The 16859-nt window shown below is 50.7% G+C and overlaps 1 protein-coding gene across 2 annotated transcripts in view; it reads right to left on the reverse strand.

The window, feature by feature from the left end:
- Nucleotides 1–16859, reverse strand: part of LOC147108474 (myosin light chain kinase 2, skeletal/cardiac muscle-like) — a 949466-nt gene that overhangs the window by 601084 nt on the left and 331523 nt on the right. Inside the window, exon 1 of one of the 2 annotated variants that reach the window (XM_086005119.1) lies at nt 2631–2755. The exons of the other annotated variant lie outside the window; for it this stretch is intronic. Within the exon in view, the coding sequence (XP_085861245.1) occupies nt 2631–2670 (40 nt within the window). The 5' untranslated portion in view covers nt 2671–2755. Of the gene's footprint in view, nt 1–2630; nt 2756–16859 lie in introns of those variants that run through there. 2 annotated transcript variants of the gene reach the window in all.

Raw genomic sequence — 16859 nt, forward strand, 5'->3', positions numbered from 1 at the left:
TGGGTAGAGTCGGTGGGCTGGGTAGAGTCGGTTGGCTGGGTACAGTCGGTGGGCTGGGTAGAGTCGGTGGGCTGGGTAGAGCCGGTGGGCTGGGTAGAGCCGGTGGGCTGGGTAGAGTCGGTGGGCTGGGTAGAGTCGGTGGGCTGGGTAGAGCCGGTGGGCTGGGTAGAGCCGGTGAGCTGGGTAGAGTCGGTGGGCTGGGTAGAGTCGGTGGGCTGGGTAGAGTCGGTGGGCTGGGTAGAGCCGGTGGGCTGGGTAGAGCCGGTGGGCTGGGTAGAGCCGGTGGGCTGGGTAGAGCCGGTGGGCTGGGTAGAGCCGGTGGGCTGGGTAGAGTCGGTGGGCTGGGTAGAGCCGGTGAGCTGGGTAGAGTCGGTGGGCTGGGTAGAGCCGGTGGGCTGGGTAGAGCCGGTGGGCTGGGTAGAGCCGGTGGGCTGGGTAGAGTCGGTGGGCTGGGTAGAGCCGGTGGGCTGGGTAGAGCCGGTGGGCTGGATAGAGTCGGTGGGCTGGGTAGAGCCGGTGGGCTGGATAGAGTCGGTGGGCTGGGTAGAGTCGGTGGGCTGGGTAGAGTCGGTGGACTGGGTAGAGCCGGTGGGCTGGATAGAGCCGGTGGGCTGGATAGAGCCGGTGGGCTGGATAGAGCCGGTGGGCTGGGTAGAGTCGGTGGGCTGGGTAGAGCCGGTGGGCTGGGTAGAGCCGGTGGGCTGGGTAGAGCCGGTGGGCTGGGTAGAGCCGGTGGGCTGGGTAGAGTCGGTGGGCTGGGTAGAGTCGGTGGGCTGGGTAGAGTCGGTTGGCTGGGTAGAGTCGGTGGGCTGGGTAGAGTCGGTGGGCTGGGTAGAGTCTGTGGGCTGGGTAGAGTCGGTGGGCTGGGTACAGTCGGTGGGCTGGGTAGAGCCGGTGGGCTGGGTAGAGCCGGTGGGCTGGGTAGAGCCGGTGGGCTGGATAGAGTCGGTGGGCTGGGTAGAGTCGGTGAGCTGGGTAGAGCCGGTGGGCTGGGTAGAGTCGGTGGGCTGGGTAGAGTCGGTGGGCTGGGTAGAGCCCGTGAGCTGGGTAGAGCCGGTGGGCTGGGTAGAGTCGGTGGGCTGGGTAGAGCCGGTGGACTGGATAGAGCCCGTGGACTGGATAGAGTCTATGGGTTGCACTGAATCTATGGGTTATATAGAGACCGCGGACTTGATAGAGACAGTGGACTGGTTAGAGTCTGTGGATTGGATAGAATTTATGGGTTAGATGGAGACTGTGGACTGGATAGTGACAGTGGACTGGATGGAGATTGTGGATTGCATAGTATTTATGGGTTGTATAGTATCTATGGGTTGAATAGAGATTGTGGAATTTTTAGAGTCTGTGGACTGGTTAGACTCTGTGGTTTGGATAGATTCTATGCATTGCATGGAGACTGTGGACTGGTTAGAGTCTGTGGACTGGGTAGAGTTTGTGGACTGGATAGAGACTGTGGACGGGATAGAGACTGTGGACGGGATAGAGACTGTGGACGGGATAGAGACTGTGGACTTGATAAAGACAGTGAACTGGATAGAGTCTGAGAGCTGGATAGATTCTTTGGGCTGGATAGAGACTGTTGACCAAGTAGAGTCTTTGATTTGGGTAGCGTCTCTGGTCAAACTCTGTGGCTTGGTTAGAATCTATGGGTTGGACAATGAATGTGGAGCTGATAGAGACTGTGGACTGGATAGAGTCTGAGGATTGGATAGAGTATCTCGGTTGGATAGAGTCTGTGGGTTGGATAGAGTCTGTGGGTTGGATAGAGTCTGTGGGTTGGATAGAGTCTGTGGGTTGGATAGAGTCTGTGGGTTGGATAGAGTCTGTGGGTTGGATAGAGTCTGTGGGTTGGACAATGAATGTGGAGCTGATAGAGACTGTGGACTGGATAGAGTCTGTGGGTTGGATCGCGTCTGTGGGTTGGATAGAGTCTGTGGGTTGGATCGAGTCTGTGGGTTGGATCGAGTCTGTGGGTTGGAAAGAGTCTGTGGGTTGGATCGAGTCTGTGGGTTGGATAGAGTCTGTGGGTTGGATCGAGTCTGTGGGTTGGATAGAGTCTGTGGGTTGGATAGAGTCTGTGGGTTGGATCGAGTCTGTGGGTTGGATAGAGTCTGTGGGTTGGATCGAGTCTGTGGGTTGGATCGCGTCTGTGGGTTGGATCGAGTCTGTGGGTTGGATCGAGTCTGTGGGTTGGATAGAGTCTGTGGGTTGGATCGCGTCTGTGGGTTGGATCGAGTCTGTGGGTTGGATCGAGTCTGTGGGTTGGATCGAGTCTGTGGGTTGGATCGCGTCTGTGGGTTGGATCGAGTCTGTGGGTTGGATCGCGTCTGTGGGTTGGATCGCGTCTGTGGGTTGGATCGCGTCTGTGGGTTTGATCGAGTCTAATGTAGGGGTTCACAAAATCCCCTCAGCCCCCGAAGATCGGGAAATATTAATCCACATCGTGGACAAAGACTTTGCGTGATTTAAATTTTCTCTGGGTTGGACAATGTTTTAAAACATGCCCAGAACCGCAAAAGGCTGCGTTAAAGGGACCGTGAGCTAAGCAGCACTTGGACAACACCGGAATCAAAGAACTTTGTAAAAAAATCACGCACCTTAAGACAGTACATTTTTATTAAAAATTGTACCCTTGAGTTTGGTAAATTGCCCAGGGATGAAAATGGCCATCAGAAAAGCATGGCCAAGGACAAAGGGGCTTGGAAGCAGCTCGTCTATGTCTGTGAAAAGGGGGAGGATCAAAGTTGGCAGTCAAATTCTGTCAATCAAAAGGGGAGTTTCCCCCTCCCTCCAGAGACAATCGATGTTTATTTACAAGGATGTTTGCACAAGGGATTAAAACCACTTGACTGCGGTTTCAATGACCACAAGAGAATGGGTTTCTGTTTACATAGTAATCCAACTCCATTCAAAACCCATCACACACAATGAAACACACCTAAACTACGGAAGAGACTTTTTACACTAAGGAAAGGAACAGTTTAAGAATGAATGGGTTTGAATCACCCATTACTAGACAATGGGGACAGTTGTGTCCCTTTTGTTAGCCCAGAAAACTCCGGATGTGGGCGGGAACATTTCGGCCCCAGAATAAAGACACATTCAAGACTCCTGCAGTTTTATCGACAGCCATCACAGACAATGGCAACTTTATTCAAATGCATCCCAGACAAGGGGATGGTTTGGATCCCTTTGTTTTAGCCCAGAAAACTCCGGATATGGGCGGGAAAATTTCGGCCCCAAAATTGGGGTATATAGAGATAGCTTCTTGGAGGCCTCTCTCTCTCTCTCTCTGGCTTGCCTCCGTGTGCCTTCTACAGTGTGGAGTCTGTCTGTGGAAGTTAAACACCAGCAGTTTACTTTTAAACACTGGGGTGTTTTCACTTCTGGGCAGTGAAGATTTAAGATCACAGGGCATGGAGCTGGCATTGCAAGTGGTGAGCATATATTTTTCTGGCCTTCCACAAGGCAACTTAGGCTAGGCTTAGGGGTGGGGGTAAAGTGGGGATTTCATTAAGAATTGTTATTTTAGTCATTTTCCCCTCGTTGTGTCTGTTTCTTTCCCTCCCCTTTTTAAGCAATTTTACAGTGATTACTTTAATCATGTGGTGTAGTTTCTTTAGGTAATAAAATGTGACTTTGTCACATCCAGACCATTTGTCTGTTTTAATATATCATTAATTATAAGTTCCTCCAGCCAGAACTGGAAGGGTGGGTTTAGCGATTCGAACCGCTGATTGGGATTGGTCAGAGTGCAGCAGCAAAAAGCTGCCTGACCAGGTGAATTACCATAAACCAGGTAAAGGAAGGTAAATTACCGTAAACCAGGTAAAGGATGCCCCCTACAAATTGGCGACCGCGGCAGGACTGGAGGCAGTTTTTGATATGATTAGTGGTCTGGATCTGGAGAAAGCATCAGCTCTTGCTTGACTTGCTTTTAGTCTGTGGGTAGCCCTGCAGAAGTTAGCGGCAGTGTGTAAGCTGACCTATTATGGTATAGGTGGCTGGGTTAAGATGGGTGAGATGAGGGTGCGGGAGGAGGTTAAAGAGGCCAAGAATCGGGAGTCAGAGTTTGGAAAATGCCAGACGGAGGTAGAACGCCTCATAAGAGAGGTGAATGAGGCCAGAGATAATGGGATGAGGATGCGGGATGAAAATGCACGCCTCACACTAGAGGTCACGAAATGCCAGCAGAGATAGAGCACCTTGTGCAGGAAGTCACAGAGGCTAGGGACAGTGAGATGAGGCTACAGGAGGAAAACGCACACCTCACCCAAGAAGCTAGTGAGGGCAAAAGCCATGCGAGGCACAAGATAGAGTTCCTAAAGTGCCAAATTACAGAAGCTAAGAGTAACGAGATGAGACTGCGGGAAGAGAATGCCCGCCTCACCTTAAAAGTAACAGAGCAGGAGGAAATGGTTAGGGAGGTAAAAGCAGCTTATAAGCTGGCCTGCGACCAAAGGTTTAGTGGAGCAGATCATACCCCATGTAACAGAAAGATAGAGAGCTTGGGTATGGAGTTATTAAGGACTAAAGGGATGGTATGTCTCGTAAGTTCGAAGGGAAGTCCGTCGGACAGTACCAGCCGCCCAAACCAAACCGCCCCACAGGCAGCACCCAGGACAGAGCTGGCCAGGGAATTAGAGATCCCAAGACCGCAGCCCACAGCTCTGAGTTTTGAGGAGCTCTGGCAGCAAGAAAGGATGGACAATGGTGTGGTAGGAGAATGCCAGCAGGTCCCGCTAGGCAGGCAGGGACCAGGACCAGTGTACCCCCTCCGACAACGGAGGTACGGTCCGCCCGTGAACGATAATGACCCAGGGGCTGTTCAGCATACCTATCTGGTAACCTATGATACCCAACAGCTCAGAGGCCTGGTGAAACATATTTCCCTGCTCTCCGAAAAGGGAGACCCCTCAGTGCAATTCCAAGGGATAGAACAGGCAGCCTGTGTTAACGGCTGTGATGACGAAGAGAAAGCCAAAATGTTGCTTTTCTCTGTAGATAGTAAGCTCTATCAGACCCTTTCAGACAAGGCTAAGAGAGGGCAGAAGGGTTTTGAGGACCTAAAGGAGGAAATACTGGAAGCCATTGGTGCGAACGACAGCAATCCGTTCGATCGCATAGGGAAAGCACTGCAGAAGAAAGGGGAGACCCCACAGGCATTTGCAGACAGGCTGTGGCCAGTCTACAACAGTGCGTGTACAGGGGGACAAAATAGGGCACACCTGAACCCGCAGCAGTGGACCGAATGGCTTCGTTGCCTGGTGTCTAATTGCCTGCCCCAGATAAAAGCAAAGGCTGATACTTGGTTTGACCACCGAGACACCCTAGCAACCGAAGAGACTGTAATCCGGCAGCTCACGGTAGCATATAGGAACGGTAGGAATAGTGGGACCCCCAGCAAAAGGGTAAGGTCCACGAGGTTAAACCTGGGGCTCAATACAAGAAAGAGTGGCACCAGGAGGGGAGCTGTCCCTCCCAGAACAAGGTCACTTGTTACAGGTGTGGGGAGGATGGCCACTGGTGCAGGGATTGTAAAAAGCCTGGGAGAGACGATAAAGTCGGAGCCCCCGCAGCTCCAACTCAGATGGCAGAGACAAAAACTCCTCCCGATACAGTCGAGTCCATCATGGAGTCGATAAAATCTTTCCTCAGGGCCAATCAGGGAAAGGTAGCAGCCATCAATGGTGCTGCAGCCCCCTCGCCCACCTCTGCCTCCCCACAATGACTGGAGAGCAAGACCCACCAGTGGGAGATAGGAGACCTAGTGATGGTAAGAAACTATGCCCAGGTGTGAAGTTTAGACCCACTCTACATGGGACCCTATAGTATAGTTGATAGGGCCAGCCCCATGGTCTATGCAGTAAAACTCCCCCGGTGCTCAAAGTGGTTCCACGCCAACCAATGTAAATTGTATAAATCTGACCATACAAGTTTTAGTTCACAGGCTGCAAAGACAGGCACTGTGGCTTTTTTCAAGGGAAAAGTTGTCCGGCCCACCAATTGGGACACTTCCCATCCCCAGTGGGACCTAAGTTTTGGCCAAAGTTTGAATTTGAACCAGTTATCTAGTTCAGAAACAGAGAAACAGCAGCCTGAGAGTAGAAATCTGCAGGCTGCTGCGAGTTCATTCACAGAAAATCACTTGGGGGGCTCCAGGGAGGAGCCGCCCTGTGAAGAGACTGCCCACGCATGCGCAGTCACTGGTCTGGAGACAGGGATTCCCCAGTCTTTTGAACAAGAGGTTCACGCAGGTGCAGTCGCGCGCATGAGGGGAAGAGGTTTCCCAACACCAGGTTCGCGCAGGTGCAGTCGCGCGCCTGAGGGGAAAGGTTTCCCAACACCAGGTTCGCGCAGGTGCAGTCGCGCGCCTGAGGGGAAAGGTTTCCCAACACCAGGTTCGCGCAGGCGCAGTCGCGCGCCTGAGGGGAAAGGTTTCCCAACACCAGGTTCGCGCAGGCGCAGTCGCGCGCCTGAGGGGAGAGGTTTCCCAACACAGGGTTCGCGCAGGCGCTGTTCCCCAGCCTGTGACCCCAGCGACGACTCTTCCGTTTTCCTGCACAGGCGCAGATGCCTGTTTGAATACAGAGGTTTCACAGCCTCTGCTGGGGGACTCTGGGGAGGAGGTTCACGCAGGCGCAGTCGCGCGCCTGAGGGGAGAGCTTTCCCAACACCAGGTTCACGCAGGTGCAGTCGCGCACCTGAGAGGAGAGGTTTCCCAACACAGGGTTCGCGCAGGCGCAGTTCCCCAGCCTGTGACCCCAGCGACTCCTCTTCAGTTTTCCTGCGCAGGTGCAGATGCCTGTTTGAATACAGAAGTTTCACAGCCTCTGCCGGGCGACCCTGGGGAGGAGGTTCGCGCAGGCGCAGTCGCGCGCCTGAGGGGAGAGGTTTCCCAACACCAGGTTCGTGCAGGCGCAGTCGTGCGCCTGAGGGGAGAGGTTTCCCAACACTGGGTTCACGCAGGCACGGTTCCCCTGCCCATGGCCCCAGAGGCTCCTCTTCAGTTTTCCTGTGCAGGCGCAGTTGCCTGTTTGAAGACAGAGTTTTCACAACCTCTGCCGCGGGACTCTGGGGAGGAGGTACACACAGGCGCAATTCCCCAGCCTGTGACCCCAGCGACTCCTCCTCAGTTTTCCCGTGCAGGTGCAGACGCCTGTTTGAATACAGTGGTTTCACAGCCTCTGCTGGGGGACTCCGGGGAGGAGGTTCATGCAGGCGCAGTCACCTGCTTAAAGGGACAAGCTTCTAGAGTGGTTCCCCCTATGGTGTGGGACTCTGGGGAGGAAGGGATAGCAATTCCTCTTGCAGTGGACATAAGGAAGGAGCTGGTAACAGGTTTTGGACCTTGAGAGGAAGATTTTCAGCCACCAGCAGCGGGTGGTGAGGGGATACCTTCCCCCAGTACAGAAGTGGGTTGGGAAAAGGAGACAAACCCGGAGTACCGGCAGGCTGCCAGGTATATTATACAGTGCGAGCTGCTTGCATCAGGGGGAGAAGGTTCCCAGCCAGCTAGGGCTGTGACCCAGGCTCAGGGTCCGTCAGCCAAAGTATCCCCCACAGAGACGCCCCTCAGAAGGTCTCAGCGGGTCTGCAAGCCCGAGATAAGATGGTCACCCACTTTACAGTGGAGTAGGGCGGACTCCCGAACCAGGGAGAAGCCAAAGGGCAGAGGTCCCCAATCAGCAGCCATAAGCTGCCAGGGACCAGAAGCAGGAGGCAGTCCAGCTCCGCTGCAGGCAGCAGTAATCTGCGACAGTGACACCAGAGATTAGCCTGGCCATCCGGAGACAGGCGGCATTCGTATTATAGCTTTGTGTTAGGTAACCAATGTTTATAGCTTGCTTTTAAGGTGTTTGAATTTTAAATTTTGAAATAACTAGTAGTTTTGAGTTTAAGTTTAAAGTTTAAGTTTATAAGTGTGCCAAATGCTTGTATTTTGGTCCAAGGTCGAGGGACCCGACCATGTCTCCACCTAAGGCAGCCGGTCAGTGAGAGACCTGGCTGCATGTCCTTTTAAGTTTTTTTGCAGGAGAGTGGCCAAAAGAGCAGCCCTGTTCGCCGAGCCCGAGCTGGGCATCGAATGAAGATATGGATACAGAATGTTGGGGATCGCCTTGCCACTGGACAAATCCAGGAGGAGACCCCGCAGCGACCTTCGGGAGAAACCGGACAGGGTCCGGAGGAACCTGCTTACTCATCCTACGCAGAAGAGATGGCCCCAGCTGGGTGGGACATGGCCCAAACCCAGCACTATCCTGACTGAATTTCACTTGCGGGAGACCTCGCTATTGAGCAGTCATGGTGGGGAAGTGCGGGCGCCTTGTCAGATAGGGATGCGTTCCCCGGGAGTGGGTGCTGATGGCCTGGGAAAGATTGTAAAGGGGAGGGGGAGATCCAAGAGTCACGTGAGTGTGTTCGGGGAAAGTTAGAGTGTAAGTGTGGCTGGGAAGGATGAGTGGGTGGCCGGATCTGCGATCCAAGTTTGAGTGTGGGGCCAGTGAGAGCTGCCACAAAGGCACCCATCATTTTCTCCAGCCAGTCAAGGGCAGACGGGAGGGTGAGGGACTGGGAGTCGCGATCCCATACTCCTCGGTCTCGGTCTGTGAAACATGAGGGGTACCCTGCCTCCACAAAGGGACAAGGGAACGGCTTGGGGCTGGTGGAGCAGACTGTTCTGTAAAAACCATTCTGTATGTTTTAAAAGTTTAAGACCACTAAAGAGGGGGTGGAAGGAACATTTACTGCCCGGGTGGGAGGAGCAATACCCACTCGAATTTCGCGACCCATTATTGGCACGTGATGGTCGGGGTTTATTTCAGCATTTTGTTTCAAATGTTTAATGGAGATTTTTGTATTTTGTTTTACAGTTCCAAGTGGTGCAGATGCGTAGGGCCCTCTCCGTGCTTGGCATCATTTTGATTACATTGTATAACCAAGATTGCAACATTTTGTAAAATGTTATAATGTAACAAGTGGTGCAGGGGTATGAGATCCCTTATTGTAACATTTTGTAGTTGATATATCTGTAGATGCCTACCGTACCACGGTTCTTTCTCGGATTGGAGGGAAATAGATGGGTCGGGGGATCAGTGATAGTGATAGAACATATATATCAGAAACGCTGCCTACGGAGGGCACGGACCATCATCAAAGACCCTACCCACCCCAGCCACAGTCTGTTCGCCCTCCTACCATCTGGAAGATGCTACAGATGCATTCGCACCCGTACGACCAGATTTAGGAACAGCTTCTTTCCCAGGGCTGTCATCCTACTGAACTCCACAAATAAACACTAAAGCCTGCACATCTGCCGATGCACTTTATTATGGTCATATTTATGCTAATATATATGTACAAATGTATGTTGAAATGTTTAAGTGTCCTAATCCAAATTGTACACTCTCGGGAGCCGCAAGCCTACATTTCATTGTACTGCACTTGTGCACTAACAATGACAATAAAAGTTGATTTGATTTTGATTTTTGAAAGGTAGCTACAGGTAAATAAAGGGGATGGTTGTTTGTGAGGGGTCAGAAAATTTTGCTCACTTCTTCAAAAGGATACTACAAGCAAGTTGGAAGTATCCAAGGGGGGTATGTAGGGGTTCACAAAATCCCCATAGCCCCCGAAGATCGGGAAATATTAATCCACATCGTGGACAAAGACATTGCGTGATTTAAATTGTCTCTGGGTTGGACAATGTTATAAAACATGCCCAGAACCGCAAAAGGCTGCGTTAAAGGGCCCGTGAGCTAAGCAGCACTTGGACAACACCGGAATCAAAGAACTTTGTAAAAAAATCGCACACATTAAGACAGTACATTTTTATTAAAAATTGTACCCTTGAGTTTGGTAAATTGCCCAGGGATGAAAATGGCCATCAGAAAAGAATGTCCAAGGACAAAGGGGCTTGGAAGCAGCTCGTGTATGTCTGTGAAAAGGGGGAGGATCAAAGTTGGTAGTCAAATTCTGTCAATCAAAAGGGGAGTTTCCCCCTCCCTCCAGAGACAATCGATGTTTATTTACAAGGATGCTTGCACAAGGGATTAAAACCACTTGACTGCGGTTTCAATGACCACAAGAGAATGGGTTTCTGTTTACATAGTAATCCAACTCCATTCAAAAACCATCATACACAATGAAACACACCTAAACTACGGAAGAGACTATTTAGACTAAGAAAAGGAACAGTTTAAGAATGAATGGGTTTGAATCACCCATTACTAGACAATGGGGACAGTTGTGTCCCTTTTGTTAGCCCAGAAAATGCCGGATATGGGAGGGAGCATTTTGGCCCCAGAATAAAGACAGATTCAAAACCCCTGCAGTTTTATCGACAGCCATCACAGACAATGCCAACTTTATTCAAACCCATCTCAGACAAGGGGATGGTTTGGATCCCTTTGTTTTAGCCGAGAAAACTCCGGATGTGGGCGAGAACATTTCGGCCCCAAAATTGGGGTATATAGAGATAGCTTCTCAGAGGCCTCTCTCTCTCTCTCTCTGGCTTGCCTCCGTGTGCTTTCTACAGCGTGGAGTCTGTCTGTGGAAGTTAAACACCAGCAGTTTACTTTTAAACACTGGGGTGTTTTTCCTTCTGGGCAGTGAAGATCTAAGATCGCAGGCCACGGAGCTAGCATTGCAAGTGGTGAGCATATATTTTTCTTGCCTTCCACAAGACAACTTAGGGTAGGCTTAGGGGTGGGGCTAAAGTGGGTATTTCGTTAAGAATTGTTATTTTAGTCATTTTTCCCTCGTTGTGTCCGTTTTTTCCTCCCCTATTTAAGCAATTTTACAGTGATTACTTTAATCATGTGGTGTAGTTTCTTTAGGTAATAAAATTTGACTTTCTCACATCCAGACCATTTGTCCGTTTTAATATATCATTAAATATAAGTTCCTCCAGTCAGAACTGGAAGGGTGGGTTTAGCGATTCGAAACCGCTGATTGGGATTGGTCAGAGTGCAGCAGCAAAAAGCTGCCTGACCAGGTGAATTACCTTAAACCAGGTATAGGAAGGTAAATTACTGTAAACCAGGTAAAGGATGCCCCCCTCCACTATGGAGTGGGAAAAGGATAGTGTCTGTCCACTGGAAAGAGTCTGTGGACTGGATATAGCCTTTGGGTTGTGCAGAGTCTGTGTGTTGGGCAGAGTCTATGTGTGGGCTGTGTCTGTGTGTTGGGCAGAATCTGTGTGTTGGGCAAAGTCTGTTTGTTGGGCAGAGTCTGTGTGTTGTGTAGAATATGTGGGATGGATCGTGTTTGTGTACTGGATAGAGCCTGTGGACTGGATAGAGTCTGTGTGTTGGACAGAGTCTGTTTAATGGGTAGTGTCTGTGGGTTTTGCAGAGACAGTGTGTTGGACAGAGTCTGTGTGCTGGGCAGTCAGTGCACTGAATAGAGGCTATGTACTGGATAGAGACTGTGGACTGGATAGAGACTGTGGACCAGATAGAGACTCTGAACTAGATAGAGACTGTGGATTGGATACACACTGTGGACTGGATAGAGTCTGTGGACTGGATTGAATCTATGGGTTGTACAGAATCTGTGGGTTGGGCAGGGTCTGTGGGTTGGATAGAGACTGTGGACGGGGTAGAGACTGTTGACTGGATAGAGTATGTGTGTTGTGTAGAATTTTTGGGTTGGATAGAGACTGTGGACTGGATAGAGTCTGAGGACTGGATAGAGTCTGTGGTTTGTGTACAGTCAGTGTGTTGGACAGGGTCTGTATGTAGGCAGAGTCTGTGTGCTGGGCAGTGTTCGTGTGTTGGACAGACTCCGTGGGTTGGATAGAGTCTGTGGGTTGGATAGAATCTATGGGTTGGACAGAGACTGTGGACTGGATAGAGTCTGTGGACTGTATAGAGTCTGTGGACTGAATAGAGTCTGTGGGTTGGGCAGAGTCAGTGGGTTGGACAGAGTCTGTGTGTTAGGCAGAGTCTGTGTGTTGGGTAGAATCATTGGGTTGGATAGACACTGTGGACCAGGTACAGTCAATGGTTTGTGCAGCGTCTATGGTCAGAGTCTGTGGACTGGATAATGTCTGTGGGTTGGGCAGAGTGGGCGTTGGGCAGAGTCCTTGTGTTGATCATTGTCTTTTGGTTGGTAGAGTCTGTTGGTTGGATAGCATCTGTGGGTTGGATAGAGTTTGTGGATTGAAATGTGACTGTGGACTGGATAGAGCCTGTGTGTTGGATAGAGACGGTGCACTGGATAGAGTTTGTGGGTTGGATAGATTGTGTAGGTAGGATAGAGTCTGTGGACTGCATAGAGACTGTAGACTGGATATAGTCTGTGCATTGGGCAGAGTCTGTGTGTTGTGTAGAATCTGTGGGTTGGATAGAGCCTGTGGACTGGACAGAGACTGTTGGTTGGATAGAGTCTGTGGACTAGATAGAGACTGTGGATTGGATAGAGACTGTCGACTGGATTGAATCTATGCATTGGACAGAGACTGTAGACTGGACAGAGATTGTGGACTGGATAGAGACTGTGGATTGGATAGAAACTGTGGACTGGATAGAGTCTCTGGACTGGATAGAGTCTGTGGGTTGGGCTGGGTCTGTGGGTTGGATAGAGACTGTGGACTGGATAGAGACTGTTGACTGAATAGAGTATGTGTGTTGTGTAGAATCTGTGTTTTGGATAGAGACTGTGGACTGGATAGAGAGTTTGGACTGGATAGATACTGTGGACTGGATAGAGACTTTGGACTGGATCAAGTCTGTGGACTGGATAGAGTCTGTGGATGGGAATGAGATTGTGGACTGTATAGAGACTCTGTACTAGATAGAGACTGTGGTCTGTGTAAAGCCTGTCGACTGGAAAGAGTCTGTTGACTGTATTGGATCGTTGGGTTGGGCAGAGACTGTTGACTGGATAGATACTGTGGACTGGATAGACTCAGTGGACTGGAGAGAGTCTGTGAACTGCATAGAGTCTGTGGGTTGGATAGAGTCTTTGGGCTGGATAGAGACTGTGGACCAGGTAGAGTCAAAGGTTTTAGTAGCGTCTATGGTCAAAGTCTGTGGATTGTGTACATTCTGTGTGTTGGACAGAGTCTGTGTGTTGGGCAGTGTCTGTGTGTTGGGTAGAGTCAGTGTATTGGGCAGATTCCGTTTGTTGGACAGAATCCGTGTGTTGTATAGATTCTGTGGGTTGGATAGAATGTATGGGTTAGAGAGAGACTGTGGACTAGATAGAGACTGTGGACTGGATAGCGTCTGTCGACTGGATAGAGTCTGTGAACTGGATAGCGTCTGTGGATTGTATAGAGTCTTGTGGCTGCATAGAGACTGTGGACCAGTTAGAGTCAATGATTCGGGTAGAGTCTATGGTCAGAGTCTGTCGTTTGGGCAGAGTCTGTGTGTTGGGCAGAGTCTGTGTATTGGGCAGAGTCTGTGTGTTGGGCAGAGTCTGTGTGTTGGGCAGAGTCTGTGTGTTGGGCAATCTGTCTGTTGGGCAGAGTTTGCGAGTTGGGCAGAGTCTGTGGGTTGGGTAGAGTCTGTGGACTGGATAGAGATTGTGCTCTAACTAGAGTCTATGGTTTGGGTAGTGTCGGTGGTCAGAATCTGTTGGTTGGGTAGAGTCTGTGGATTGGATAGAGACTGTGGACTGGATGGAGTCTGTGGACTGGATAGAGACTGTGGACTGGATAGAGACTGTGGACTCGATAGGGACTGTAAACTGGATAGAGTCTGTGGGTTGATAGAGTCTTTGGGCTGGATAGAGACTGTGGATCAGCCAGTGTCTAAGGTTTGTGTAGCATCTATCGTCAATGTCTGTGGATTGTGTACTTTCTGTGTGATGGACAAAGTCTGTGTTTCAGGCAGATTCTGTGTGTTGGGCAGAGTCTCTGTGTTGGACAGTGTCTGTGGGTTGGATAGAGTCTGTGGCTTGGATAGAGTTTGTGGCTTGGATAGAAACTACGGTTTGGACAGAGACTGCAGAATGGATAGAGACTGTGGACTAGATTGATACTGTGCACTGAATAGAGTCTGTGGGCTGGATAGAGTCTATGGGTTGAATTGAACAAATTGGTTGGATAGAGTCTATGCGCTGTATAGTGTCTGTGGGTTGGATAGAGACTGTGGACTGGATAGAATCCATGGGTTGGGTATAGACTGTGGACTACTTAGAGACAGTCGACCGGGTACAGGTGTGGAATGGACAGTATCTATTGGTTGGGTAGAGATGGTGGACTGGATAGAGACTGTGGACTGGAGAGAGACTGTGGACTGGATAGAGTCTGTGGGTTGGATAGAAATTGTGGACTGGATAGAGACTGGGGGCTGGATAGAGACTGTGGACTGTATAGCGTCTGTGGACTGAATAGGGTCTGTGGGTTCGATAGAATCTGTGGACTGTGTAGATTCTGTGGGTTGGACAGCGACTGTTGACTGTATAGAGTCTGTGGACTGGACAGAGTCTGTGGACTGGATATAATTTGTGAACTGGATAAGACTGTGGGTTGGATGGAGACTGTGGACTGGCTAGAGTCTGTGGACTGGTTAGAGTCTGTGGGTTGGATAGAATCTTTGTGTTGCATAGTGTCTGTGGACTGCATAGAGTCTGTGGACTGGATTGAGACTGTGGACTGGTTAGAGCCTGTGGACTGGATAGAATCCAGGGGTTGGATAGAGACTGACATGAATCAGTAATTCCTGACAGAAAGAGTTATGAAATAATACATAGCGGCCTATGGGCGGCGCTGTATGGGGAGAGAATAAATACTCGGGCACGGGCCCAGCTTGCGCAGGACTTTCTTAACAGGAACAAGTGAAGGACAGAACTAGACCTCCATGTTGTGAAACAGTTGATTATAGCTTTGTTTAATGTTTAGACCAAGTGCATGGCAGTTTTCTTACGTCAGAGACCGTGGACTGGATAGAGACATTGGACTGGTTAGAGTCTGTGGATTGCATAGAATTTACGGGTTGGATAGAGACTGTGGACGGGATAGAGATGGGACTGGATAGAGACGGTGGACTGGATAGAGTCTGTGGACTGGATAGAGAATATGGACGGATAGTGTCTATGGGTTGGATAGTATCGATGGGTTGAATAGAGATTGTGGAATTGTTAGAGTCTGTGGACTGCATGGGACTGTGGTCTGGATAGAGTCTGTGGGTTGGATAGAGACTTTGGGCTGGATGGAGACTGGGCCAGGTAGAGTCTAATGTTTTGGTAGTGTCTATGATCAAAGTCTGTGGATTGTGTACATTCTGTGTGTTGGACAGAGTCTGTGTGTTGGGCAGTGTTTGTGTGTTGGGTAGAGTCAGTGTATTGGGCAGATTCCGTGTGTTGGACAGTATCCGTGTGTTGGATAGATTCTGTGGGTTTGATAGAATGTTTGTGTTAGACAGAGACTGTGGACTATATAGAGACTGTGGACTGGATAGAGCCTGTGGCCTGGATAGAGTGTCTGGCTTGGATAGAGTCTGTGGACTGGATAGAGTCTGTGGCCTGGATAGAGCCTGTGGCCTGGATAGAGTGTCTGGCTTGGATAGAGTCTGTGGACTGGATAGAGTCTGTGGACTGGATAGAGTCTGTGGACTGGGTAGAGTCAGTGGACTGGATAGAGTCTGTGGACTGGGTAGAGTCAGTGGACTGGATAGAGTCGGTGGACTGGGTAGAGCCGGTGGGCTGGGTAGAGTCAGTGGACTGGATAGAGTCGGTGGACTGGGTAGAGTCGGTGGACTGGATAGAGTCTGTGGACTGGGTAGAGTCAGTGGACTGGATAGAGTCGGTGGACTGGGTAGAGTCGGTGGACTGGGTAGAGTCGGTGGGCTGGGTAGAGTCGGTGGGCTGGGTAGAGTCGGTGGGCTGGGTAGAGTCGGTGGGCTGGGTACAGTCGGTGGGCTGGGTAGAGTCGGTGGGCTGGGTAGAGCCGGTGGGCTGGGTAGAGCCGGTGGGCTGGGTAGAGCCGGTGGGCTGGGTAGAGCCGGTGGGCTGGGTAGAGTCGGTGGGCTGGGTAGAGCCGGTGGGCTGGGTAGAGCCGGTGAGCTGGGTAGAGTCGGTGGGCTGGGTAGAGTCGGTGGGCTGGGTAGAGTCGGTGGGCTGGGTAGAGCCGGTGGGCTGGGTAGAGCCGGTGGGCTGGGTAGAGCCGGTGGGCTGTGTAGAGCCGGTGGGCTGGGTAGAGACTGTGGACTGGATAGAGACTGTGGACTGGATAGAGTCTTTGAAATGCATAGAGTCTGTGGGTTGGATAGAGACTTTGGGCTGGATGGAGACTGGGCCAGGTAGAGTCTAATGTTTTGGTAGTGTCTATGATCAAAGTCTGTGGATTGTGTACATTCTGTGTGTTGGACAGAGTCTGTGTGTTGGGCAGTGTTTGTGTGTTGGGTAGAGTCAGTGTATTGGGCAGATTCCATGTGTTGGACAGTATCCGTGTGTTGGATAGATTCTGTGGGTTTGATAGAATGTTTGTGTTAGACAGAGACTGTGGACTATATAGAGACTGTGGACTGGAGAGCGTCTGCCGATTGGAATGACTCTGTGAACTGGATAGCATCTGTGGATTGTATAGAGTCCTTGGTCTGCATAGAGACTGTGGACCAGTTAGAGTCAATGGTTTGGGTGGAGTCTATGGTCAGAGTCTGTGTGTTGGGCAGAGTCGGTGTGTTGGGCAGAGTCGGTGTGTTGGGCAGAGTCGGTGTGTTGGGCAGAGTCGGTGTGTTGGGCAGAGGACTGTATAGAGACTGTGGACTGGGTAAAGGCTGAGGACTGGATTGGATCTTTGGGTTGGACAGAGACTGTTGACTGGATTGATACAGTTTGTGGGTTGCATAGAGACTACGGACTGGATAGAGACTACGGACTGGATAGAGACTACGGACTGGATAGAGTCG

The sequence above is a fragment of the Somniosus microcephalus genome, chromosome 13 (genome assembly GCF_052327205.1).
Source record: "Somniosus microcephalus isolate GS21.2 chromosome 13, FLI_Smic_1.0, whole genome shotgun sequence".
Taxonomy (NCBI): Eukaryota; Metazoa; Chordata; class Chondrichthyes; order Squaliformes; family Somniosidae; genus Somniosus; species Somniosus microcephalus.